General features: G+C 43.0%; 1 protein-coding gene across 1 annotated transcript in view; it reads left to right on the forward strand.

Annotated features, from left to right (window-relative positions):
• PCCA (propionyl-CoA carboxylase subunit alpha) overlaps window positions 1-26,300 on the forward strand; it is a 1,052,859-nt gene that overhangs the window by 388,912 nt on the left and 637,647 nt on the right. The window contains exon 12 of the mRNA XM_077482961.1: window positions 24,504-24,654. Coding sequence (XP_077339087.1) covers window positions 24,504-24,654 — 151 coding nt within the window. The remainder of the gene's footprint in view (window positions 1-24,503; window positions 24,655-26,300) is intronic.

The raw sequence follows: 26,300 nt of genomic DNA on the forward strand, positions 1-26,300 counted from the left end.
ATTAATTACCATCAAGTGGGATATCTTATGGGGGGGAGAGACTGAGACTTTTGGACATGCCTCTAGGATATTTTTCCACTGCGCTCGTGTTATATTACCTATGTCTTGCTCCCATTTCCCTCTCTCAACCCTCCCTTTCTTCTCACAATTAATCTGTGCACCCAACTGGGCATAAAATTTGGATATTAATCCTTTAGTGGGTCCTACTTGTGCTACTAGATGTAACAGGGACAGTTCTTCCCATGTTGATACTACGTTTCCAAACTGGGTCTTTAAAGCGTGCCTTACTTGTATATAAGCATAAAACGACTTTTGTGGTAACTTAAATTCTTTTTGTAGTTGCTCAAAAGATTTAAAACCCCTACCTCCATATAGCTGACTCAACCTTACAATACCACATTTTTCCCATTCTACAATTTTTCCAACCCGCCATATTTCTTGTAGCTTCTTATTATTCCAAAGGGGTGTAAACTTTGTTATTTTACTGTATCCCATTTTTTTTTTAACTATATCCCATAGTTTTATCATCATTTTTACTGTGGGGCATCTATACTGGAATGAATCCGCTTCCAGGGTCTCAATCAGCGTTCTATGCGGGGAGCCTATTAATACTAATATCCCGTTTGGGGTTCCACCATTCACCTCTTCTATTCCCCCTAACTGTTGTAATTGGGATGACCAAAAATAGCACTCCGGGTGGGGGACTGCGAAACCACCTTCCTCTCCCGGTAGCTGGAGCATCCGCAACCTCAATCTAGCCTGTCCTCCCTTCCATATTAATTCCCTAAACAACATCTCGATCTTATTAAACCAACATCTATTAATCCATATAGGGGAATTATGCAATATGTATAAAAGTTGGGGCATCCATATCATTTTTATCAGGTTGCATCTACCGGCCACCGAGAGAGGCATTCTCTTCCATATAGCAATTTTTTGTTTAAACTTAACCAATAATGGGACTAGATTATAATTTATATACTCGTTAGGATCCCTTGTCAGGGTTACTCCCAGATATTTCAGCTTATCTACTGTTGCCATTTGGGGGATTCCCAGGGCTGTTTGTTGACCAGTTGGGTCTAACGGAAGACATTCCGACTTTTCCCAATTAATCTCCAGTCCTGTGAAGCCTCCAAACCCTTGCACCAATCCTATTGCCTTTGGCAATGAGTGCCTCATATCCCCCAGAAATAACAGGATATCATCTGCATAGAGAGAGATTTTTTCCTCCCCCGTTTTTCTCAAAAATCCAACTATTTCCCGGTTTGCTCTGATTGCACATGCCAAAGGCTCTATAGCCAACGCAAAGAGCAGGGGCGACAATGGGCACCCCTGCCTCGTCCCTCTCCCCAACTCTATTTCATTCTGTAAATGTAGTGAGAGCGATCAAAATCTGTTTGTGTTGCCTGAAGGTCCTAGAAAAGGACAGGCAGCGTCAAAATCTACTATTGCTAAGTGGATGTGGCAAGTTATTAAAGTTAAGTTATTCAAGCTTATGGTTTGAAGAGGAACATTCCACCTTTTCAAATCAAAGCGCACTCCACCAGGGCTGTTAGTGCTTCATGGGCAGTGCATCACCAGGCCTCTATGGCTCAAATCTGCAAGGCTGCAACGTGGTCTTCAGTCCATACATTCACCAGATTCTATTTGGTGGATGTAAGAAGGCATGAGGATATTGCCTTTGGGTGCAGTGTGCTGCAAGCTATGTCCTGTGATGTACGATAAAGAAAATAGGACTTTTATAACAGCTTGCCTGTTAAATTTTTTTCTTGGAGTACATCACAGGACACAGAGGTCCCTCCCCTCTTCTAATACATGTATATTTCTTTGCTACAAAGCGGAGGTACTTCCGGTAAGGGCAAGGGGTTATATAGGGAGCTAAACTTCTTGTCTAGGGTGTGCCAGTGTCCATCACCTAAAGGTGCCTATATAACCCATACAGTAAATACTGTGGCTGTGTCCCGTGATATACTCCAAGAAAAGGATTTTACAGGTAAGCTGTTATAAAAGTCCTATTTTTCTCAAATCGCCTTTCAGGACAACCCCGGAGAGAGTGTAGCTCCACCTTCTTCTCTGGAAACACATGCCCACTTTAAAAATGCCTCCTCTTCCCCCATGGCTTCAGTTATTGTGTTTCCTTCATGGGGAAGCATGTGCCTGAAACCAGGGGAAAGCTACACTCTCTTCAGGGGAGTAAAAGGCTTACCTTACGTTGGTTGTTGTTTATTGGGCCCCCAGCAGCATCTCCAGCGGGAGAGGTCTCCTGGAGCTCCTGGTCCCGCCATCTCACGGGAGTAAGGACCCTCGGAGTGCCAGCGTCGTGTGCCTGATGTCCGCTGGACAAGCACGTGGAGGGCTCTGTCGCTGGCGGAGGTCGCTGCGGGTCAGCGGTGTAGGCTACGTTTTCGGCGTCGGGTCCCGGGCGGCGACTGCGTCATTACGGTGACATGCAGGTGCTCTGAGGGGGGCGTGGCACCGTGGTTCAAGCGCCTGGAACGCAGGGACCATGGGGCGGGTCAGGTGACCGAGTGCTTCCGGCCAGCCCTGATGACGCGGCGGCTGGGAAAATTCAAAAGAATGGTGGAACTGGCTGAAAGATGCTGTCTTACTCTGCGAAATGGAGGAGTGTAAGCCAGCTATGGTGGAGATAGGCGCCCCTAGCACCGGTCCAGCCCAGGTATGTAAGGTGCAGCGGCACCCTCTGCTTCACTATTGGGCTATGCTTGTGGTTTTTGTCTGTTCCCCCTTCTTGGGGGGCCTGTCGCTGCAGGTCAGAGGTGACTTCGCTCTTACCTTTGCAGCTTAGTTCTGGGGTCTCACTAGTGGTATGTTTGGTGATGGGTCTCTGCACTAGCTTGGTGTTAGCAGCTGGTAGTTAAAAACATTTAGTGAGTTGAACCTGCGTGTCATTTCAGGAAAGGTCACTAGGAAAAGTTAAACCAAGCCAGAGGAAATGGCCTTCTTGCAAGAACCCCCTCAGAGAATCGTGGCAGAAGGCAAAGTGCAGAGCTTGCATCAGGGAGTTGGTTGGGAAACATCCCAGCAGTATAAAAAGTTTTCTTCGGTTAAAGAGCTGACAAACTTTTTGAGTTCAGTCAGGTCCATCCTGGTACAAAACCCTTCCACACAGACCGAGCCTCAGAACTTGCCTCCTAGCCCCAGGGCATCGTCGTCCAGACAGGTGGAGACTGAGGATTCTGGAGACGAAGGGGGTAGTACTCTTATCTCCTTCAGGGATTCTGAGGAGGAGGAAGAAGATAGCAGGGGCTCTCGCTATAAGCTATCGCTAGAGGAGGTAGATGACATCCTTAGAGCAATCTACACAACTCTAGAAATTCAAGAGGAAAAGGTACATCTGTCGGTTCATGATAAAATGTACCAGGGGTTGGACGAAACAAAAGGGAGAGTTTTTCCAGTCCATAGGGTCCTCTCAGATACGGTGAGAAAGGAGTGGAAGGACCCAGAAAAAGACCCTTTTTTTTCTCTAAGGCTCTCAAGAGAAGGTTTCCCTTCGAGGATAAAGACTCGGAGGTGTGGAACAAAAAACCCAGAGTCGATGCAGCTTTCTCTCAGGTATCTAGACGAATGGATCTAGCCTTTGAGGATATTGGATCCTAAAGGACCTAATGGACAAGAAAGCTGACTCCATCCTCAAGAAGGCCTGGGATGCAGCATCAGTCAGTCTGACCCGGCTATGGCGGCTACGGTAGTGGCCAGGACTACCTGGAATGCTGGGTGGAGAAACTGAAGAGCAATGTTGAAGCAGGGACGCCCCACAAGGATCTTTTAGAATCCTTCCCACTAATTCTGAATGCAGTCAAATACATGGCAGATGCATCAGCAGAATCGGTCAAACTGGCTGCCAGGTCCTCGGCTCTTGTAAATTCAGCCCGGAGGGCAGTTTGGCTGAAGACATGGTCTGGAGACACGGCCTCTAAGGTGAAATTGTGTGGTCTGCCCTTCTCAGGTGACTTGCTCTTCGGCCCCGATTTAGAGTCAGTGCTGGATAGGACGGCCGATAAAAAGGCCTTCCCAGCCAAGAAGAAGCAGGTTACCTTCAGCAGTCCCATAAAAAAGATCAGGATCGCAAGAGCAGATTGGGTTCACAGAAGGGCAAAGGCAGGGGTGGATTCCTTTTTAGATCTCCCCCAGAGCAGACTTCCAAGAGCAAGTGACAATCTCTCCCCAGTGGGGGGGGGGGGGGGACTGTCAGCTTTTTGTGAACAATGGGACAGGCTGTCTCCAAATCTGTTTGTGTAGAGCGTTGTCGATCAGGGGTACAGGTTGGAATTTTCAGAACCGCCCCCGAGCAGGTTTTATGTGACAGCGTTGCCAAGGGATCAGGAGAAGGCCTCTGCAATGAAGCTTTTATTACAGGAGCTGATACAGCAAGAGGTTCTAATTCAAGTCCCAGTAAACCAGCAGGGCAGGGGTTTTTACTCCCATATTTTTCTGGTGAGGAAACCCTCAGGGAAGTACCGTTTAATCCTGAATCTGAAAGTTCTGAATGGGTTTATACGGTACAAGCATTTCAGGATGGATACAATTTTTCTATCACGAACCTGTTGACCCCAAACTGTTTCATGGCATCCCTGGATCTAAGGGATGCCCACCTTCATATACCCATTCATCAGGCGTCGCAGCAGTTCCTGTGCCTGGCTTTGAATTTGGGGAGTTCGGTGTGGCACCTCCAATTCAGGGCTCTGCCATTCGGACTCTCGTCCTCTCCCAGAGTCTTTACAAAGATTATGGCAGAGGCCCTGGAGCCCCTGAAGTAAAAGGGGATTTCAGTCGTCCCTTATCTGGACAACCTTTTGTTTTTTGCGGATTCCAGGGAGCAGGTCCTAGTCAATCTCCAGTTTGCCCAGTCTCACCTCGAGGGCCTTGGGTGGCTTCTAAATCTGGAGAAGTCAAAACTGATCCCCTCACAGGAGATGACATTTTTGGGGTATACGATAAACTCGATTCCCCTAAAAGTTTTCCTGCCGCTGGAGAAGCAGGAAAAGTTGCAGCTAGCGGTACAGCGGATACAGAGCAACCAGGCAGCCTCGGCCAGGACGGCTATGGCGGTTCTGGGCCTGCTTACGGCAGCAATCCTGGCTGTTCAATGGGCCAGGTTCCATTCCAGACGCCTTCAGAGTGAGATTCTGTCAAGCTAGTCCTATCCGGATCCTTTGGAGAAGCAGTTAAGGATCTCGTCAAGGACGAAAAGGGCTCTTTGGTGGTGGAGAGACCAAGCAAACCTCTCAAGGGGTCTGGTGTGGAATTTTCCCTTGGACAAGCAACTGACAACAGACGCAAGTGCCTGGGGCTGGGGGGGCACACCTGGACGGTCAAGCATCTCAGGGTGTCTGGTCCAAGAAGGAAGCCCAAAGATCATCCAACTGGAGGGAATTGAAGGCGATCTTTCTGGGTTTAGTGGCCTTTCAGCAGAATTTGAGAGGTCACCATGTCCAGGTGTTGTCAGACAATACAACAGCGGTTACCTACATAATGAAACGGGGGGACCAGGAGCAGGAGCCTGATGGAGTTGGTCAATCTGTTGTTAGCCTGGGCAGAGCAGAACACAGCTTCACTATCGGCGGTGCATCTGAAGGGCTCTCAGAACTTGTTTGCGTATCTCCTAAGCAGACGGAATTTGTTAGAGGCAGAATGGAGCCTGAATCAGGAGGTGTTCCTGATGATTTCCGAGGCCTGGGGGGTTCCGCAGGTAGACCTTTTTGCCAGCCAGCAGAACTCAAAGGTGGATAGATTCTTTTCTCTTCACCGAGGAGATGCAGCATTAGGACTGGATGCGTTTGCTCACCCCTGGCACTACCACCTGTGCTACGCCTTTCCCCCCTTTCCTCTAATTCCACTAGTTTTGAGGAAATTCAGAGAAGAAAGGACGGACTTAATACTAGTCACTCCTTTTTGGCCAAAAAGACCTTGGTTCGCGGGACTTCGAAACCTAGCCTCGAAGCCTCCATGGAGGTTACCATCCAGAAAAGATCAGTTATCCCAGGGGACAGTAAATCATCCAGAGCTGGAACTTCTACAGCTAACCGCCTGGTTTCTGAGGAGGACCTCTTAAAAGCCAAAGGGCTTTCAGATAAAGTAGTAAAGACCCTGCTATCTAGCAGGAAAGCAGTCACCCAGGCAATTTACATGAAAGTCTGGAAGAAGTTCAACTCCTGGTGTAGTTCTAGAGAGCTCAAGGTCAAGAGCACGTTGTCTGTCTTGGAGTTTCTCCATGAAGGAATGGAGAAGGGGCTAGAGGCCAGCACCCTGAAGACTCAGGTGGTAGCCTTATCAGTTTTCTTTGAAAATACTTTATCAAAAGAGACTTTAATTTCTAGATTTTTTTAGGGCTCTCGCTCGAAGTAGACCGGTAGCCCTCAAAGACTTTCCCAGTTGGGATTTGTCAACAGTTTTGCAGGGTCTCTCGGGAGCACAGTTTGAACCCCTACAAGAAGCCTCTTTACAGAAAGTAGTTTTGAAAACAATCTTTTTAGTGGCCATCACCTCGACCAGAAGGATCAGCGAGCTGCAAGCCTTGGCTATTACGGAACCTTTCCTTGGAGTCTATCCGGACAGAGTAGTGCTGAGGACGGATCCAGCATTCCTATCGGAAATATCCTCAACTTTTCATCAATCACAGGAGATAGTGTTACCTACATTCTCTGCAACCCCAGCTAATGCAGGAGAGGAAGTTTTCCACACATTGGATGTGAGAAGATGCTTGCTGCAGTTTCTGAAGATGACTAAAGACTTTAGAAGATCAAATGCCCTTTTTGTGATATTTTCAGGATCACGCAAGGGGGAGAAAGCTTCTAAGAGTACGCTGGGTCGGTGGCTTAAGCTAGCTATAGCAAAAGCTTATAAAGCAAAAGGAGAAATACCTCCCTCGGGTATTGCCGTACACTCTACTAGATCCACGGCAGTTTCCTGGGCTGAAAGGGCCGGTGCAACGCCTGAACAAATCTGCAAGGCTGCCACTTGGTCCAGTTATTTGACATTTCTCCGGCACTACCGGTTAGATCTACTGTCTGCGGCAGATCAGGCCTTCGGCAGGAAGGTTCTGCAGGCAGTAGTCCCACCCTAGGGTAAGTTTCTCGGTTATCTCCGGGTTTGTCCTGAAAGGCGATTTGAGAAAAACTGAGTTAGACTTACCGGTGACGGTATTTCTAAGAGCCTTTCAGGACAACCGTTACTTCCCTCCCTAGTTTATTCTTAGTAAATGTATTAACTTCTACCATGGTGTTGTGCTTTCTGTGCTTTATTTTCCAGTGTCGGAAGGCCACAATAACTGAAGCCATGGGGGAAGAGGAGGTGTTTTTAAAGTGGGCATATGTTTCTTGAGAAGAAGGTGGAGCTACACTCTCTCCGGGGTTGTCCTAAAAGGCTCTTAGAAATACTGTCACCGGTAAGTCTATTTTTTAGGTGCAAATAAGAAGAAAAATTCAGTTAAATTATATTTTTAAATTAAAACACTTTTTTTTTTTGCATATGATTCAATAATTGCAATAGAATCCCATGTTACAAGGCTTAAGTGAACCTCTGAACATCATCCCTTTTGAGTCCTCTACCAATTTTTACAGAAAGAAGAAAGAAAAAATACTGTGCTAATCTGTGAAAAAAACAAAAAGAGCTGCTACATATGAATGTGACAAATATTCATGTGAAGAGAGGTGAAATGTAGAGCTAGTGTCTAAATAGCATGTGCTCATAACACACTGTAAAAATAACCATCGGCATAAATACACTGATCAGTGATTAAATATAAATTTTGAAATAAGTCCAAAAAGTGTCCGTCCAGATACTTGATGGATCCGCCACAAACCAACCGGTTCATAAAGGGGAACAGCCAGCAGTTGAGTAAACATCTGAAGGTAATGACATCGGTAAAAATAATGAAGATGGGTACTCTTACCGAAGATGATGGACCTGCGTGTCAGAAACACTAGATCATAAGTGCATAAAAGCCACAATCATGCAGGAACGATGTAACAGGTCACAAATGATCCTCCATCCATATGGGCCAGTCTACAATGTCCTCAGGAAACCTTGCCACGATGGAATCCAGGAAGTGCAAGGATGGCCGGCAAATAGTATATCACCCAAAGATAATCCGCATAAATGCTACAGGATCACCAGATGCCCCCTCCTGATATCCACTGGGCACCCTTCAGTGAGGAGAAACAGACTCGCAATACCACATGACAGCTAGACAGCTCTTCCCTGTCCACCTAGATGGATCTCCATCTAGGTGGACACAGTGAGGTTCCTCTTTAGCTGTGTGAGAGATGATTGGAGGAAAGGAACCCCCATCCACATAGGCAGAGGAACAAAGGAACATGAAGAGCTGTAGTCTGAATAGACATGTTTATCTACCTGTAAACTCCATCCTCAACACAAATTTTTAGTTGCTGTTATCTCATTTGTTATCTCAAGACATGACACTTAGAGCTTTGGAGAGAGGTAAGTAACAGCACAGATATGTATAACATTTCATGGATGGGGTTTACAACCTCTTTAAGGTCAATTTGTAAGTTCACTAAAATTATTTTAAATTAGTTATTGTATGTTTACATAGGGCATATATCATTTGGGCATGTTTTTTTATTATATACTCATCAAGATTTATGATGTCACATAATTTGACATCACACTGCAAGACTGACTTAAAAAAAAAAAAAAAAAAAAAAATATATATATATATATATTGTGAGGGGTTAGCTCAGTAGCGGGTGTGTGTGACCCCCTGGATGGGTTCACAACACAAAGTCAGGCACAGCAGACAGCGGTGTAGGTGCAAAAAACAAAAGATCCAGTTTATTTAGGCTACATGCAGTGATACATATAACAGCCAAACAAAATAAAACAAGAAAATAAATCCTGGTCAGCTTGACCTCTAACTACACACGTAGACTCCCTGTCTAACAACTGGGTGCAGCCTTGTGCTGCCCCAGTCCCTGTCCCTATTGTAGGGGTTTGCCACACAGGCGTTAACTCACCGCACAGAACAGATCTCAGACTCCCCAGTCTATACACACAAAACTGGTTCCAGGATGGAGCATCTCCCTATGCATGCTGGGGTTTTTTGTAGAGGCCTTAATGAGCCCACTTACTTCAGCTGGGCTCATTAACTCTTCCCCTCTAATTGTAAAAGTCTGCATAAAGCCTGAATCTAGGACACACATATTTACCATCCTGGATACAACCAGGTGACTTTACCTGCCTGCTGCCACAATATATATATATATATATATATATATATATATATAGGCGTTTTAGATTAAGCACATACATTAATCTCATGGGAATTGTATCTTTTACAATTTACTGTTGGAAATTTTTTTTAACCCCCTTCCACCCAGGCCATTGTATTATGACGGCTGAGCGGGAGCCTTGTTATCTTAGGAGCACATCATATGAGGTCCTCCCAGGATTGCTCTTCGCACATACTCCATGGGCTGTGCTCCAGACGATCTGTCACTCAATGTGTCCACCAGACACAGCTGATGATCAATCAATGGTACTGGTCAGCCGCTGGTACCATGCGATCGCTGTGGCCAATCACAGCAGATCACATGACAATTGTACACAATGAAAGGCTTTGATTCATGTCTTTTATTTTGTACTATTGTGATGAGCTCTGTGATTAGTCGGTGATTATATGGATACACACAGGGCAGTTGCAACCCATCAGTACCATGTGATTTAGCTGTGGCCAATAACCACTAATCACATTAGTAAACGCTGAATCATTTTCATTCAGAAAAATTGGTTGCTTAGAACTGTAAAATTCAGTTATAAGCAATCTTGGTGTGTAAAAACAAAAAACGATTGTAACATTGTATTGTTCTGGATAAAAAAAAAAAAAAATATATATATATATATATATAGTACAGACCAAAAGTTTGGACACACCTTCTCATTCAAAGATTTTTCTTTATTTTCATGACTATGAAAATTGTAGATTCACACTGAAGGCATCAAAACTATGAATTATCACACGTCCAATTATATACTGAACAAAAAAGTGTGAAACAACTGAAAATATGTCTTATATTCTAGGTTCTTCAAAGTAGTCACCTTTTGCTTTGATTACTGCTCCGCACACTCTTGGCATTCTGTTGATGAGCTTCAAGAGGTAGTCACCTGAAATGGCTTTCCAACAGTCTTGAAGGAGTTCCCAGAGATGCTTAGCACTCGTTGGCCCCTTTGCCTTCACTCTGCTGTCCAGCACACCCCAAACCATCTCGATTGGGTTCAGGTCCGGTGACTGTGGAGGCCAGGTCCTCTGGCGCAGCACCCCATCACTCTCCTTCTTGGTCAAATAGCCCTTACACAGCCTGGAGGTGTGTTTAGGCTCATTGTCCTATTTGAAAAATAAATGATGGTCCAACTAAACGCAAACCGGATGGAATAGCATGCCGCTGCAAGATGCTGTGGTAGCCATGCTGGTTCAGTATGCCTTCAATTTTGAATAAATCCCCAACAGTGTCACCAGCAAAGCACCCTAACACCATCACACCTCCTCCATGCTTCACGGTGGGAACCAGGCATGTAGAGTCCATCCGTTCACCTCTTCTGCGTCGCACAAAGACACGGTGGTTGGAACCAAAGATCTCAAACTTGTACTCATCAGACCAAAGCACAGATTTCCACTGGTCTAATGTCCATTCCTTGTGTTCTTTAGCCCAAACAAATCTCTTCTGCTTGTTGCCTGTCCTCAGCAGTGGTTTCCTAGCAGCTATTTTACTATGAAGGCCTGATTCACACAGTCTCCTCTTAACAGTTGTTCTAGAGATGTGTCTGCTTCTAGAACTCTGTGTGGCATTGACCTGTTCTCTAATCTGAGCTGCTGTTAACCTGCGATTTCTGAGGCTGGTGACTCGGATTAACTTATCGTCCGCAGCAGAGGTGACTCTTGGTCTTCCTTTCCTGGGGCGGTCGTCATGTGAGCCAGTTTCTTTGTAGTGCTTGATGGTTTTTGCCACTGCACTTGGGGACACTTTCAAAGTTTTCCCAATTGTTCGGACTGACTGACCTTCATTTCTTAAAGTAATGATGGCCACTCGTTTTTCTTTACTTAGCTGCTTTTTTCTTGCCATAATACAAAGTCTAACAGTCTATTCAATAGGACTATCAGCTGTGTACTGTATCCACCTCCTGCACAACACAACTGATGGTCCCAACCCCATTTATAAGGCTTGAAATCCCACTTATTAAACCTAACAGGGCATACCTGTGAAGTGAAAACCATTTCGGGTGACTACCTCTTGAAGCTCATCAACAGAATGCCAAGAGTGTGTGAAGCAGTAATCAAAGCAAAGGGTGGCTACTTTGAAGAACTTGGAATATAAGACAAATTTTCAGTTGTTTCACACTTTTTTGTTCAGTATATAATTCCACATGTGTTAATTCATAGTTTTGATGCCTTCAGTGTGAATCTACAATAGTCATTTTTTTAGTCATTTCATAGTCATGAAAATAAAGAAAACTCTTTGAATGAGAAGGTGTGTCCAAACTTTTGGTCTGTACTATATATATATATATATATATATATATATATATATATTTTTTTTTAAATGCTGTCAGTTCGTGTCCCTGACTGCCGCCACACCAGTTATATGATGGTACTGTACTGGTACTGTATGTGTAAAAAAAAAAAAAAAAAAAACTTCCCGTGTCTCTAAATACCTTGGGCTGTCCACTTTCTCCTCCCCAAAAAAGGTTGTTTTGGGGATATTTGTACCGCCATGGCACTTTCGGACCTCAAGAAATGAAATTGGCCGTTGTTACTTCAGGATTGTTTGATTTTCAGATATATACCATAGTTTGTGGACGCCATGACTTTCCTACAGACTAAATAATATACATTGATTTAAAATTTAGAATACATTTTGTCCTAAATTTATGAAGAAAGATTATTTGCAAAATGTTATAACGGCAACGAAGAACGTGTTCTTTCAAATGTTTCTATCTTTTTTAGTTTAGTAACCAATAAAAAGCCAAGCAGTAATTAAATACCACCGAAAGAAAACACTATTTGTATGGAAAAAAAAGATAAATATTTCTTATGGGTATAGTGTTGCATGAGTCATTCAAAGGGTGACAGCGCTGAAAATTAGCATTGAAATGGTTACCGTTGGGAAAAAAAAATACATGCAAGATCACTGTAAAAAGTATGCAAATGAAAAAGTATGAATTTTATATGGAAAAGAGATGAATATACTATAGTTTTTGATGCTTACAACACACAGTTATAACTGGTAAGGGTTGGCATAGATATAGTTTTTATTAATGAATTTATTCTGACACCATTTTTGTGGTTAGGAAGGAATTTGTACCCTTCTGTGAGGCAATCATTTTCCCTTTTTTGGACCAAACTTGCTGGAAATGTTGTTTGAAACTGATGAGCCATGTGTCTTTTTTTTTTTTTTTTTTTTTCAGTCTAGTAACTGTGTAACTATTCAATTCATTAAGAAATGACAGTTTATTTTACTTATTGGTTGTTTCAGCACTGTGATTGTCATCTCTTGATATTGAAAATAGCGATTGTCATAGCGAATAATGAACAATTATAGCTTAGCAAATTTAGCCTAGTTGTCCATTAGGGCAGCCTTACTGCATGAAGGAAGGCTAAGTAGATGGAATACATCTATTTATTATAAGTATTTATATAGTGCTGACAATTTACGCAGTGCTTTACACATATATTGTACATTCACATCAGTCCCTACCTTCAAGGACCTTACAATCTACATTCCCTAACTCACAATCATACATACACATACTAAGGCCAATTTAGACAGAAGCCATTTAACCCACCAGCATGTCTTTGGAGTGTGGGAGGGAATTGGAGTACCTGGAGGAAACTGGCACAGGGAGAACATTCATGCAGATAGTGTTGTGGTTGGGAACCGAGGACCCTAGTGCTGCCAAGTGGAGGTGCTAAGCACCTAGCCACAGGCTAAAACCTTTTTTAGTGGAATATTCAACATCTACATTGCAAGAAAAGTAATCTACAAGAAAGTGCAAATGAGTAGGACCAAAACTGAACCAAACATTTTAAATTGTAGGGGATGCCAGGGTTTCACTCGAGGTTAAAGTATACACGTTTTGTTGTTGGGTTACTATAAGGTGTTAGAAAATGTTATTCAGAATACATATTTTTTTTCCTTTATAGATGCAGCCAGTGTATATAGCTGAGAGCTGCTTTTTCACCTTGTAGTAATCCGCTGTGATCCTTTCATCATGCTGTGGTGATTGTGTGGCTCAAATACTGTCAGATATTGAGGTGTTGGAGTCAAGTGACACATGCCGTATTTAAGTGCTGCATAATTAGGCTGGAAGGAAGAGATGATTAAGGAGGTAGAAGTAGAAGGGGAGAATAAGTGGTTGGGTGTTGGGCAATAATGTTCCGTGCAAAATGCATATAAAGTGTAAAGAGGCAGAAAGAAATATAAAAACTTCAGTTAATTAACCTGTCTGATTGCAAAGATAATCCAGTCATTTTAGAATAGAAAGCCTAACCGCATGGCAAAGATCAAGTTTAGCAGTGTGACACCTCTGTTCCATTCTTCCGCTGCAGCAGGAGGTGAGCAGTGAGTGTGAAAGGCGATGCAGATATATATTCACAAACATGGGAAGACACTAGTCTAGTGCAGGGGAGTTAGCTGTCCTTTCATCCATATTAACAATAATGATGCTTGTTCTGCAATACAGCTGCAAGGTGTAATTCAGTCTTTAAAATCCACAGCCCCTCATAAAATGCTCAAGCTGTGCTTTCAGTAATGTCTAATCAACGCAAGCCAGTCTGATTTGAAATACACATTTGAAGCTTTATTTGAGGAAATAAAATCCTGTGTCAATCCTTTTGTGAAGGATTTACCTTGTGTAATATATTTTATGGCTACTGTAAATGTCATTATATATTTCCACTTTTTGTTTGGTGTTTCTGTTTTTATTAAATAAATTTATAATCTTTTTGTTAAAAATTGTTAAAAATAAAATAAAAATATGTACAGAAGGATATTTTATACCATATAATTTTATTAAACTTGTAATACTGTATTTATCGGCGTATAACACGCACCCCAAGTTTAGGAGGGAATTTTGTAGAAAAAACTTTTAGGAGGGAAATTTAAGGAAAAAAAACTTACATTTAAATGCCCATCAATGCAGCCTTATCAGTGTCCATCTGAAGCCTCGTCAGCGTCATTTGCAGCCTTGTCATGCAGCCTGTCCTCACTGCAGCGTTGCCATGCAGCCTGTCCTCATTGCAGCCTTGTCATGCAGCCTGTCCGCATTGCAGCCTTGTCATGCAGCCTGTCCGCATTGCAGCCTTGTCATGCAGCCTGTCCGCATTGCAGCCTTGTCATGCAGCCTGTCCGCATTGCAGCCTTGTCATGCAGCCTGTCCGCATTGCAGCCTTGCCATGCAGCCTGTCCGCATTGCAGCCTTGCCATGCAGCCTGTCCGCATTGCAGCCTTGCCATGCAGCCTGTCCGCATTGCAGCCTTGCCATGCAGCCTGTCCGCATTGCAGCCTTGTCATGCAGCCTGTCCGCATTGCAGCCTTGTCATGCAGCTTGTCCGTCTTAGTGCATTGTCCTCTTATGTTTTTAAAAATGACGCCGTGGAGATGTCCCGTGTATCTCGGCGGCACCCGGAAGTTCTTGGCGGCTTTCGGCCACTCTTGGACCTTCTCAACGGCTTTCGGGCGCTCTCGGAACTTCTCGGCAGCTTTTGGCCGCTCTCGGAAGTTCCGAGAGCGGCCGAAAGCCGGCGAGAAGGTCCAAGAGCGGCCGAAAGCCGCGAGAAGGGCTCTGGGCGCCCGAAAGCTGCGAGAAGGGCTCTGGGCGGCTGAAAGCCACCCGGAGCCCAAAAAATTGTGCGGCAATCGTGGAGTATCGGCGTATAACACGCGCCCGCGATTTCCCCCCGATTTTAAGGGGAAAAAAGTGCATGTTATACGCCGATAAATACGGTATATAGAAAACATACATATACAGTATATGTAGCTATGCTACAAATCTGGCACTTGTATTTTACCTTTGAATTAGGCTTGATTTACCCTGATGCGATTTTGGATGCAACTTGGCTCGCACTGAATCACATGACATTGGAAATAACATTGCTTCCCATGCTGTGTGTTCACATCAGCGCAGCTGGGATACGACTTTGGATAAGGGTCCTGTGCTATTTTGGTCAGATGCAGTGCGATTTTGTGGTCTAAAGCATCTAAAAAAAAAAATGTCAAAATCGCATCTACATTGTCAACGTCATTGGTTGTTAAGGGAGTCAGTACTCACCAGTGTCCTAACCAGTGAGCAACAGGGATGAGCCGCCATTGCTTATAAGGGAAAACGGTAGTGAAGCCCTGTGGCTTCACAGCCGATTCCCTACTTCACATGCGCGAAGTGCACTGCACTTTCTGAATGGTCCGATGGTGGGGGGGAGGAGGAGGGGGGCCAAACTTCCGGGGGACCTTGCAGCATCTCGCAGCAGACAGGTCTTCTGGAATTGGGGATGAGTAACTTTCAAAACCAGCCCCCCCCCCCCCCCACGAAAAGTGGCAAATGTGGCACCGGAGGAAGCAGATAAGTAGAGCTTTCCCTTTTTGGGTGGACCTCTGGTTTAACCGGTTCCAGACCGGCTCACGCAGATGGCTCCCCTGGGCGGCAGAATGGCTCCCCTGGGCGAAATCCTGTACAGGTACGTCCATTCCTTTAGCGGCCACCAGAGAGTGTGTGCGTACATCCGCTGCATGGCAGGGGGTCCAATGTGTTTGGCCTCGCCCCGGCCATGCACGACTGCCAACGTGGGGATTTGTGTGTGTAAACACACAAATCCCTGTGCTGTAAGGGAAGAGGAGCCATGTTGTTTGTTCCTACTAAGTAGGAAAAACTATGTCTCCTCGCCTAGTCAATCCTCTCCCCCCCCCCCCACAGTTAGAACACACTGAACGAACACACACTTAACCCCTTGATCATCCCTAGTGTTAACCCCTTTTGTGTCAGTGACATTTACGCGGTAATCAGTGCATTTTTATAGTGCTGATTGCTGTAAAAATGCCAATGGTTTCAAAAAAGTGTAAAAAATCTCCGATCTGTCCGTCACAATGTTGCAGTAATGCTAAAAATCGCAGATCACCACCATTACTAGTAAAAAAATTTAAAAAATAATAAAAATGCCATAAATCTTCCCTAGTTTGTAGACACTGTAACTTTTTTTTTTTTTTTTTACCAAAACTATGAAGAAGAATATATATATTTGCCTAAACTGATGAAGATTTTTTATTTTTTTGGGGATGTTATAGCAAAAAGTAGAAAAAAAAAATGTATAAAAAAAAATATATATATATAATTCTTTCTTTTTTTTTTTTTTTTAAATTGTGGCTTTTTTTTGTTTATAGCGCAAAAAATAAAAACCGCAGAGCTGAACAAATACCACCAAGAGAGAGCTCTGTCTGTGGGAAAAAAAAAAGAGGCAAATTTAGTTTGGGTGCAGCATCACGCAACCGCACAATTGTCAGTTAAAAGACCCAGGGCCAAATTGTAAAAAGTGCTCTGGTCAGGAAGGGGGTAAAGTCTTCCAGGGCTGAAATGGTTAAGGAGGCAGCAAACACTGGCATCCTAACATGGATGAGTCCTCAGAATGTAGACAAAAGAACCAAAAAAACTTATACCAGGCCCTTCAGATCTGGTATGGATTGCAGGTGGGAACCCACAGCAAAAAAAAAAAAAAAAGAGCGTGGGGTCCCCTCAAAATCTGTACTGGACCCTTTAATATGGATTTTGAGGTAAATCCCACAGCAAAAAAAAAAATTGCGTGGGCTCCCCCTAAATCTATGTGAGCATACAGCCTTGCAGGCCAGGAAAGCCCCCCCCCTCTGATCCATACCAGGTCACATGCCCTTGACATAGGACAATAAACCGGTGCCAAAAAAATGTTCATCGGTGATTGACGATGCATTTATATCAGTGGACATATTTATATATTTATGTTTTAATAAAGGACTTGTGTTTTTATTTACATTTGACATGACACTTTTTTTTTCTTTTTTTTTTTTGAAGAGCGAGTAGGGGTACTATGTATCCCATACTCATTCACATATGGGGGTCCGGGCTCTGTTAAAGGGGGCTTCCAGATTCTGATAAGCTATCCACCCACAGCCACCTTGCTGGGGTTGTGGAGAAGATGCACTTGTCCTCCTTAACATGGGGGAGCAAGGTGCTTTGCCAAAGGGTACCCCCCCCCCCCCCCCGGGTAAACTTCCCCCATCAGATTTAGGGCATATGACCTGGTATGGCTCGCCATCTGCCTGTTTTATTCATACTGCCAGTGACTGAAAGCTCCAGGACAGTTGATGAACATGTACATTGCAGTCCATCTTTCTGGATTTGGGCCATGCACATTCAATTGGACCTACCGAGTTGGACTAAGCACAAGTTTGGCAGCTGCTTTCAGACAATTATTTTGGTCAATCACACACAGAGTTCTGTGTTTACAAAAGCACAGAACTATGTGTTCTGTGAACAACGAACTGTTTGTTGCAGACAAATAGTAAAGTAAAAGCAATGCATATTACACATTGTTAGGGACACACTTAACCCTTTGCCCCTAGATATTAACCCCTACCCAGTGTCATTAGTACAGTGACAGTGTACAGTATTAGCACTGATCACTGTATTAGTGTCACTATTGACATCTGTGTAGCTCCCAGACAGTGCCAGATTGCCTGCCACACTATCAGTCCCACTTTAAGTTGCTGATCCCTTACATTACTAGTATAGTGTCATATAGCTGTGTAAATTGCAGTATATAAACCATAGTTTGTAGACACTATAGAGTTCACACAAAACACACACTTAAGATTTTTTTTTTTTTTTTTTAACAAGACAAGAAGCAGAATACATTTTGTTCTAAATTTATGAACATTTTTTTATTTATTTTTTATTTCATTGAATATGTTTTATAACAATAGAAAATATATTTTTATTTAAAAAATTTCATTTATATCACACAAAAAAGTAGCTAAAGTAGCGCAGTGCTAAATAGCAAAAACACTCTGGTCATGAAGAGGAGTGAAAAGAGAGGCGCTTTACATGCGCTTTGCAGGTGCTCTTTTTAGCGCTATAGCGCCTCTAAATCGACCCAGTGTGAAAGTAGCCTAAATCTACAGGCATCCACGATCTAAGACTAACCTATCTATCCCTGTAAAAAGAAATCGCTATACATACCTTTTTTGAAGCCACTCCGGTCCGATCTGCAGTGGTAGAAGCTTTGCAGTGGACACAGCTGACAACGGCTGGGAAATGAATGGGAAGTGACCTCATCCATAGAGTTACTATGGGGCTTCCGTTGCAGCTGCCTCTTTTGCACCTGCCTCCAAAGTGAATGACAGCTCAGTGTGGGACTTGAGCAGATTTTAAAAAGTTATGTATAGCGCAGTGATGGCAGACCTTGGCACTCCAGATGTTTGGGAACTACATTTCCCATGATGCTCATGCACTCTGCAGTGTAGTTGAGCATCATGAGAAATGTAGTTCCAAAACATCTGGAGTGCCAAGGTTCACCATCACTGGTATAGTGATTTCTTCTTTACAGGGCTAAATAGGTTAGTCTTAGATCGTGGATGCCTGTAGATTTTGTGGCCTGTGTAAAGAACTTTCAAAGTTACAGTTAAAGGCTTAAAGGTGGAAGGATTTTTTATCTTCATGCATTCTATGCATAAAGATAAAAATGCTTCTGTTTGCAGCACCCCCCCCCCCCCAATGCTTGCCTGAGGTCCCGCTCTTTCCAGCGATATCCACAAGTCTCAACCATCCGAAAATTCTCCTTCCTGATTGGCTGAGACACAGCAGTGAATGACATTTGCTCCTGCTGCTGTTATTCAAAGTCAGCTAGCCAGTCGGTCAGCAGCTTATCAGCTCTCCTCTATTCTCGCCTGTCAGATCGAGTAGAGAGAAAGCCAATACACTGCTTTTCCTGTTTACGCTGTGATTGGACACAGCTGATCATGTGGTAAAGAGCCTAAGTCATAGGCTCGAGGTAGACTGACACACCACGGCTTGCTCTGGCGGCTTATCCTGCTGGACGTTATATGACGCCCAGTCAGGATAACAGAACCACTTCCTGGCCGTCATTTTGCTATATGGGAGGTGGGACGTGGTTAAAATGAAAGGCTTTTTTTTTTCCCCCTGAAAGTATCTTATTTATGTTATTTGCAGTGCTTACCTTTAAAAAATAAAAATAAAATGTGGGGGCTAAGTAAATATTTGTACACTAGCAACTCTAATCATTGCAGCCCTGCCATTGATCCATTGATAGGACAAATATAGCATAAAAATACTGTACGGTAAGTCCCCTACATACAACTGTGTTTTGTTCCGAAAGCACGTTTGTAAGTCCAACAAAGTTAGCCTAGGTACCCAACTAATACAATCAGCCCAATATTTTACTGTAATTGGTTTAAAACACATTTCACACAAATACATGGGGAAAAAAGGTTGAAATATAATACTGTATACAGTAAAGTACACAGAACTACAACCATCACAAATGTCAATTAACACACAATTGGACATGGCTGTATCTTTAAAAATTGCAACTTGAAGGTTCATATGTAGGGAACTAATTGTATAGGTGAAGCATCTCAAGGTTTCACGTGAAGTTAAGGGATTGTGTAATACATTCCTCCAAATGAGACTGGTGGAGAAAATGCATAAACTGCTTTATATATCTTGACGATATGAAACCAAAAAATATTGAATATGGAAGCACAGTAAAGGAGAAGTGTGTAGAAGAACTTTCAAAACTGGGTACAAAGTCTAACTTGCCACCAAGACAGTATAGGGAGAGATATTATATGATGGAGTTTATTCTCAGTTCATAGTATTGGGGAGCATCAAGCTGTAGTGAACAGTTGGGGGAGAGTAGAAAGAGGAAGAAGGATAGAGAGTGAAGGTAGTGGAGGGGGCGGTAGTGGGAGTCAGCTTTCAGAAGAGTAGGGAGTCTTTCTGAATAAGTAGCCAACCCTTTAGACTAAATCAGAACCACTATATAACACTACATAGCAGGAAGCAGAATGTGTGTGTATAACGTACACATTGACAACATTATTTAGGGTAAGCTAATCTTTTATATATAGGTCAAGGACGTTCTTGTATACACATTTATTTATTTTTTTTTTTCTTTTACTGTTTTTATATTTGCTTGTAACACCGAAAGCTGCACTGTGCCAAGAACTACTGGATCCGGCTGTGATGTTAAAGAGGTTCTTAAGTCTCTTTAAAAATCAAATACGGAAGCTGCTGACTTTTAATAAAAGAACACTTACCTTTTCAGGGATAGAGTGCTGTTCTCATTCAGACTGATTCTCTATCAGTCTTCGGGTCCCCAGCATCGGCATATTTACTGTGGGAAGCTGGTTGTGACTCCTTGTGGCTTTACAGCCAGCTCCCCACTGCGAATGTGCGAGCCGCGCTGCGCTGTGTGAAATGCATCGGCGATTCCAGTGGAAGTGGGAGCAGGTACCTGACAAGACGAAATACCCGCTACCCCCCAATATTATATACTTTTTTTTTTTTTAATCGGTTGTTTTTGGTGCAAATATTTATTTTGTAGAAGATTTTTGGGAATTTTTGTTTAGTGTACAATATTGGCATGATGCGTTATCATATTATGGGTGTAGGCATGATAGTATAGAGACTTTATTTGTGGGTTGGATAAGGGATTAGGTTAGAACATTGTCTTGGAAAAATACTTGGTGGCAGAACTGCCTAAACGACCACACTGGTCTGATTTTGCTGAATGTATTTAAAGTAAGTCTAAGTATTTAAATGTACTTTTGTTTGGGGGTTTTAGCATTTTACAAGCTAAATATAATTGAAATTGCAGTTAGAATTTATAATCTTGCATATTTCAATTTTGACTTGTCTTCCTTAACCCCTTCACGCCTAAGCCCTTGTACACACGGTCAGACATTCTGACAACCAAATCCGTTGGATTTTGTCTGACGGATTTTGTCCGAAACTGTTACATACACACGGTCAGACAAAGTTGTCGGAAAATCCGATTGTACATAACGTGATGACGTTATTTTGTTACGACGGGACTACGTTCAGGCTAGTAGCCAATAGCTTTGGTCTATGAATTTGATCTGAGCATGCGTGACACTTTGTCCGTAGGAGTAGGCTACACATGATCGGAGTATGTCCGATCAGAGCATTTTGTCAGAAAATTTTACCGGCAAGTTGGAAAAGTTGGTCCGTCGGATATTCTGACGGAAACAGTCCGATGGAGACCACACACAGTTGGAATATCCGACAAAACGGTGCGATAGGACACATTCCGTCGGAATCTCCGACCGTGTGTACAAGGGCTAAGAGTAAAACACATATTTAATGTCTAAGCACAATTTTGCAACTTTGACATATGTTTTTAAAACCATACATATCATCACAACTGCTTTGTGCAATCCAGGTTGATTATACCTTGTTTTTTTCAGGACAAATTTGGCTTTCATTTGGTGGTAAATGGTAATGGATATCTCCCGATTTCTTTCATCAAAAGAAAAATGGCCCTAAATAGTAAATAAAAATATTTTTTAAGTTGTATATTTTTTGCTACTACCATAACCTACCACCAATGAACAGCCCAAAATAAATTCTCCTGCTCCTGACGATCGCAGCAACAGAAGTGTATGTTATTTCTTTTTAGCACGCATAGTACAGCCCAGAAACAATAGTGTGCATTTTGCTTTTTTTCGTCCTACCTAAAATACCTGATACGAAAGAAATAAAAATAAAAAAATCCTTCCCAAAATATACTGACCTTGATCTTGACCTTTGACCCTTGCATGATCCAAACACTAACCCTGGCACTGACCTAGATCAAACCTTAATCTATTTTTTATTTTATTTTTTTACACTTTTGTTTTCAATGCGAAGAGAGAAAAATACAATGTATCCTTTTTCCTCCATTTGCAGAGAGAGAAACACAGGGTGGGCTTCATAGTGAATGATCACTATGATAGCCAATCAGAATCAAGAGTTCCAGGTCCTGTTTGTTAATACCGACCTGGGGCTCTCTGTGAGACCCTGGTTTCTCTGTTGGGAGTGCTCTGTGTGGCCTGCTCCAGGGAAAAACACAGATATGCAAATATGCAGCCCTGTGGCAAAAAGCTCAGTCCAGTGAGTCTGCATATATGTGTTATGTTGGCATGAAGGAGTTAAATATCAAAAATTGTGTTTGCGTGTGTATACTGCATATTCGGTATACAGTGGGGCAAAAAAGTATTTAGTCAGCCACAAATTGTGCAAGTTCTCCCACTTAAAAAGATGAGAGAGGCCTATAATTGTCGTCATAGGTATACCTTAACTATGAGAGACAAAATGTGGAAACAAATCCAGACAATCGCATTGTCTGATTTTTGAAAGCATTTATTTGCAAATTATGGTGAAAAATAAGTATTTGATCACCTAAAAACAAGCAAGATTTCTGTCTCACAGACCTGTATCTTTTTCCTTAAGAGGCTCCTCTGTCCTCCACTCATTACCTGTATTAATGGCATCTGTTTGAATTTGTTATCAGTATAAAAGACACCTATCCACAACCTCAAAGAGTCACACTCCAAACTCCACTATGGTGAAGACCAAAGAGATGTCGAAGGAAACCAGAAACAAAATTGTAGACCTGCACCAGGCTGGGAAGACTGAATCTGCAATAGGCAAGCAGCTTGGTGTGAAAGAAGCAACTGTGGGAGCAATGATGAAAAAATGGAAGACATACAAGACCACTGATAATCTCCCTCAATCTGGGGCTCCATCCAAGATCTCACCTCGTGGGACCTAGTGAATGACTTGCAGAGAGCTGGGACCAACGTAGCAAAGGCTACCATCAGTAACATACTATGCCGCCGGGGACTCATATCCTGCACTGCCAGACGTGTCCCCCTGATTAAGCACGTACATGTCTGGGCCTGTCTGAGGTTTGCTAGAGAGCATTTGGATGATCCAGAAGAGGATTGGGAGAATGTCATATGGTCAGATGAAACCAAAGTAGAACTGTTTAGTAGAAACACCAACTTGTCATGTTTGGAGGAGAGAGAATGCTTAGTTGCAACCAAAGAACACCATACCTACTGTGAAGCATGGGGGTGGCAACATCATGCTTTAGGGCTGTTTCTCTGCAAAGAGAACAGGGCGACTGATCCGTGTACATAAAAGAATGAATGGGGCCATGTATCGTGATATTTTGAGTGTAAACCTCTTCCCATCAGCAAGGGCATTGAAGATGAAACATAGCTGGGTCTTTCAGCATGACAATGATCTCAAAACGCACCACCCGGGCAACTAAGGAGTGGCTTTGTAAGAACCCTTTCAAGGTCTTGGAGTGGCCTAGCCAATCTCTAGATCTCAACACCATAGAAAACCTTTGGAGGGAGTTGAAAAGTGTTGCCCAGCGACAGCCCCAAAACATCACTGCTCTTGAGATCTGCATGGGGGGAATGGGCCAACATACCAGCAACAGTGTGTGACAAACTTGTGAAGACTTACAGAACATGCTTGACCTCTGCCATTGCCAACAAAGGATATACAAGTATTGAGATGAACTTTTGATATTGACAAAATACTTATTTTCCACCATAATTTGCAAATAAATTCTTTCAAAAATCAGACAATGTGATTGTCTGGATTTGTTTCTACATTTTGTCTCTCATAGTTGAGGTATACCTATGATGACAATTACAGGCCTCTCTCATCTTTTTAAGTGGGAGAACTTGCACAATTTGTGGCTGACTAAATACTTTTTTGCCCCACTGTATACGGTATAAATGTGTTCCACTGAAAACCAAATACTGGTATGTAACAGGGATATGTTTTCCTATTTAACATCCACAGACAAATGGGCATGACTTTACTGAGTACCTAAAGCACTTAAAGTGGTTGTAAACCTTAGTCATGAAATCTGAGCATAGCACAATACTGTACATCTATAGTTTTTACTTATCTCTATGCAAACATCAAAGTTATTGTTTCTCTCTGGTGCGGCTTACTCTGTTTTCAGCATGAGTGACTTCTGAAAAGTTTTCTTGCTACATGAGATAAAATTTGTGTTGGGGAGGGAGCTTAGCACGCAGCTTGTCTATTCACAACACAGTTCTGCTGTGTGGAGGGAGGCTTGTTCCTTGCCTCCAATAAGCTCCCACACACTGTAACAGCAGTCTGCCCCTTCCTCTGTTCTACTATCCGATGGAGAAGGATTTTAACACAATTTTTCCCTTTAGAAGGGGTGTAGGGAAGAGGGGGCTGCTGATAAACAAGTAAAATCTATGTGGGGGAATTTGTTTAATTTCTGTGTATCATCTGAGGCTGTTCACTTCACTTGGGTATATGTGAAGATTTTGGTGGAGCGTTGTCTTGATGGTGTGCTGAACTGCAACTTGGTTATTTTTTGGTAGCCCCAAATTTGCATTAACATTTAATACATATTTCTATTTTGCCAGCACGTTTCTTGATCCAGAAACTCGGAAAGAAATGGGAGAACAGGCCGTAGCCCTTGCCAAAGCTGTGAAATATTCGTCTGCAGGGACAGTAGAGTTTCTTGTTGACTCGAAAAAGAATTTCTACTTTCTTGAAATGAATACAAGGTTGCAAGTAAGAATATTTTTGTCATTGTAGCATGCTGTACATTTTACTGCTGGTAGTATAGGCAGTGTTTTTCGCTGCCTGGACAGTTAAAATTTGCTCCTAGAAAAAAAGCCGCATTGGCATAATAGACTGCATTGCATTCCTGTCTCATAACCTTAATCTTTTGTTGTTGCCTCACATGAATGTGAAATCTTTTAACATTAGGTACATACAGCATAATGTTTTGGAACATGTTACACAGCAAGTTTTATAAATATTAAACAGAAGTTTCATGGAACAGGCTATATCAGAAGTATTCCTGTAATATTTACTGAAGGATTGTTTGGTAAAGACTTTATACACTGTACTTTACATGAGGGTATTTTCATTGATTTCAACAGATTTTTCTCATTGTGGCCAATTTTAATTATTAACAGTTGTAAATTCAGCCCAACAAAACCCTAGATTTTGTTTTGGATAGAGCAAAACTGGTTTGTCGTGGACTGGGCAACTTTTCCCTCTAGGGGGTGGATTGGGATTGCACGAGTTGGTAGCATCAGCTTAGACTAGGCAGTGCTGTTGGCTATGCAGGAGACACTGATGGCTATGAAGAGTTTGGGATGGGCTAGATACCTGAAGGCGTTGGTGGGCAGAACACAGTATACCTGCATGGCAGCAGACATGAGAATCTTTAGAAGGGCAGAGTCTGAAGAGCTACCTTGTCCTCACTAGAGCTTCTGATGGTGGTGATAGGTTTTGCTGCAGGCAACGCCTGGATTGTTACTCGCGAACAAACCTGAGCAGCCAGCTACCGAAAAACAGTAAATGTGCTGGAGAGAGTCCATAGGAGCACTGAAATTAAGGCATCACAGGGCAGCAGGTAACGCTGTCCATAGAGGTAGGCTTGTATGAAAACACGAAAAGGCACAAATAAGGAAACCAGCTTGGGCATTAGCAGGTACTGGTGACCAGAGCCTTGCTGGAAAGCACAAGGAGACACAATGATGAATGGAGTCTGCATTACACAAGTAGCTGGGCTGGCTTCAAGCTGGAGTAGCAAGGATCACTGAGATGACTGCGGGTTGGAGTACACAAGGATCACAGAGCTGGCTGCAGTACACAAATGTCACAGAGCTAAATGCAGGCTGGTATACACTGAGGCTATCAAGAACAATTGAGGACACAGAGCAAACACTGAGAAGTCACTTTGGAACACAGTGGGTCTGGCTGCTAGTGTGTGGACACATTGCTCAAACACTTTGCAAGCTGTCTTCTAGCCCTTTAAGACAGCAAGTGATTGGCAGTGGCACATTACAAGCAGCTGATGTGATTTTAGGGTTCTGTTAGGAAATGTTGCAGTGTCTAAATCCCTTTGGAAGTTAATAACCCACAGAGCAGACACAGGCAAAGCCTGTATGGACAGATGTAAATGGACCGCCAGATGGATAGCATCCATCTGTTTTGATCAGATGTTGGTGGGTGTCAACGGGCACATGACTGTTGACACCTGCCACCCCATTAAGGGGACTGGAAGGTCCGCCTAAAAAACAGACAGGCGGACCCGATCGGCCTGCTAGTGGGAAAGGGCCAGAAACTTTGAAGTGGTGTGTACACCACTCCTGCCCATTAAAATGAGTGGGCACCACTGCCGAGGCGTCCCTTTTTGGACGGAT

The sequence above is a fragment of the Lithobates pipiens genome, unplaced genomic scaffold (genome assembly GCF_037356315.1).
Source record: "Lithobates pipiens isolate NorthernLeopardFrog02 unplaced genomic scaffold, aLitPip1_a1.2 Scaffold_16, whole genome shotgun sequence".
Taxonomy (NCBI): Eukaryota; Metazoa; Chordata; class Amphibia; order Anura; family Ranidae; genus Lithobates; species Lithobates pipiens.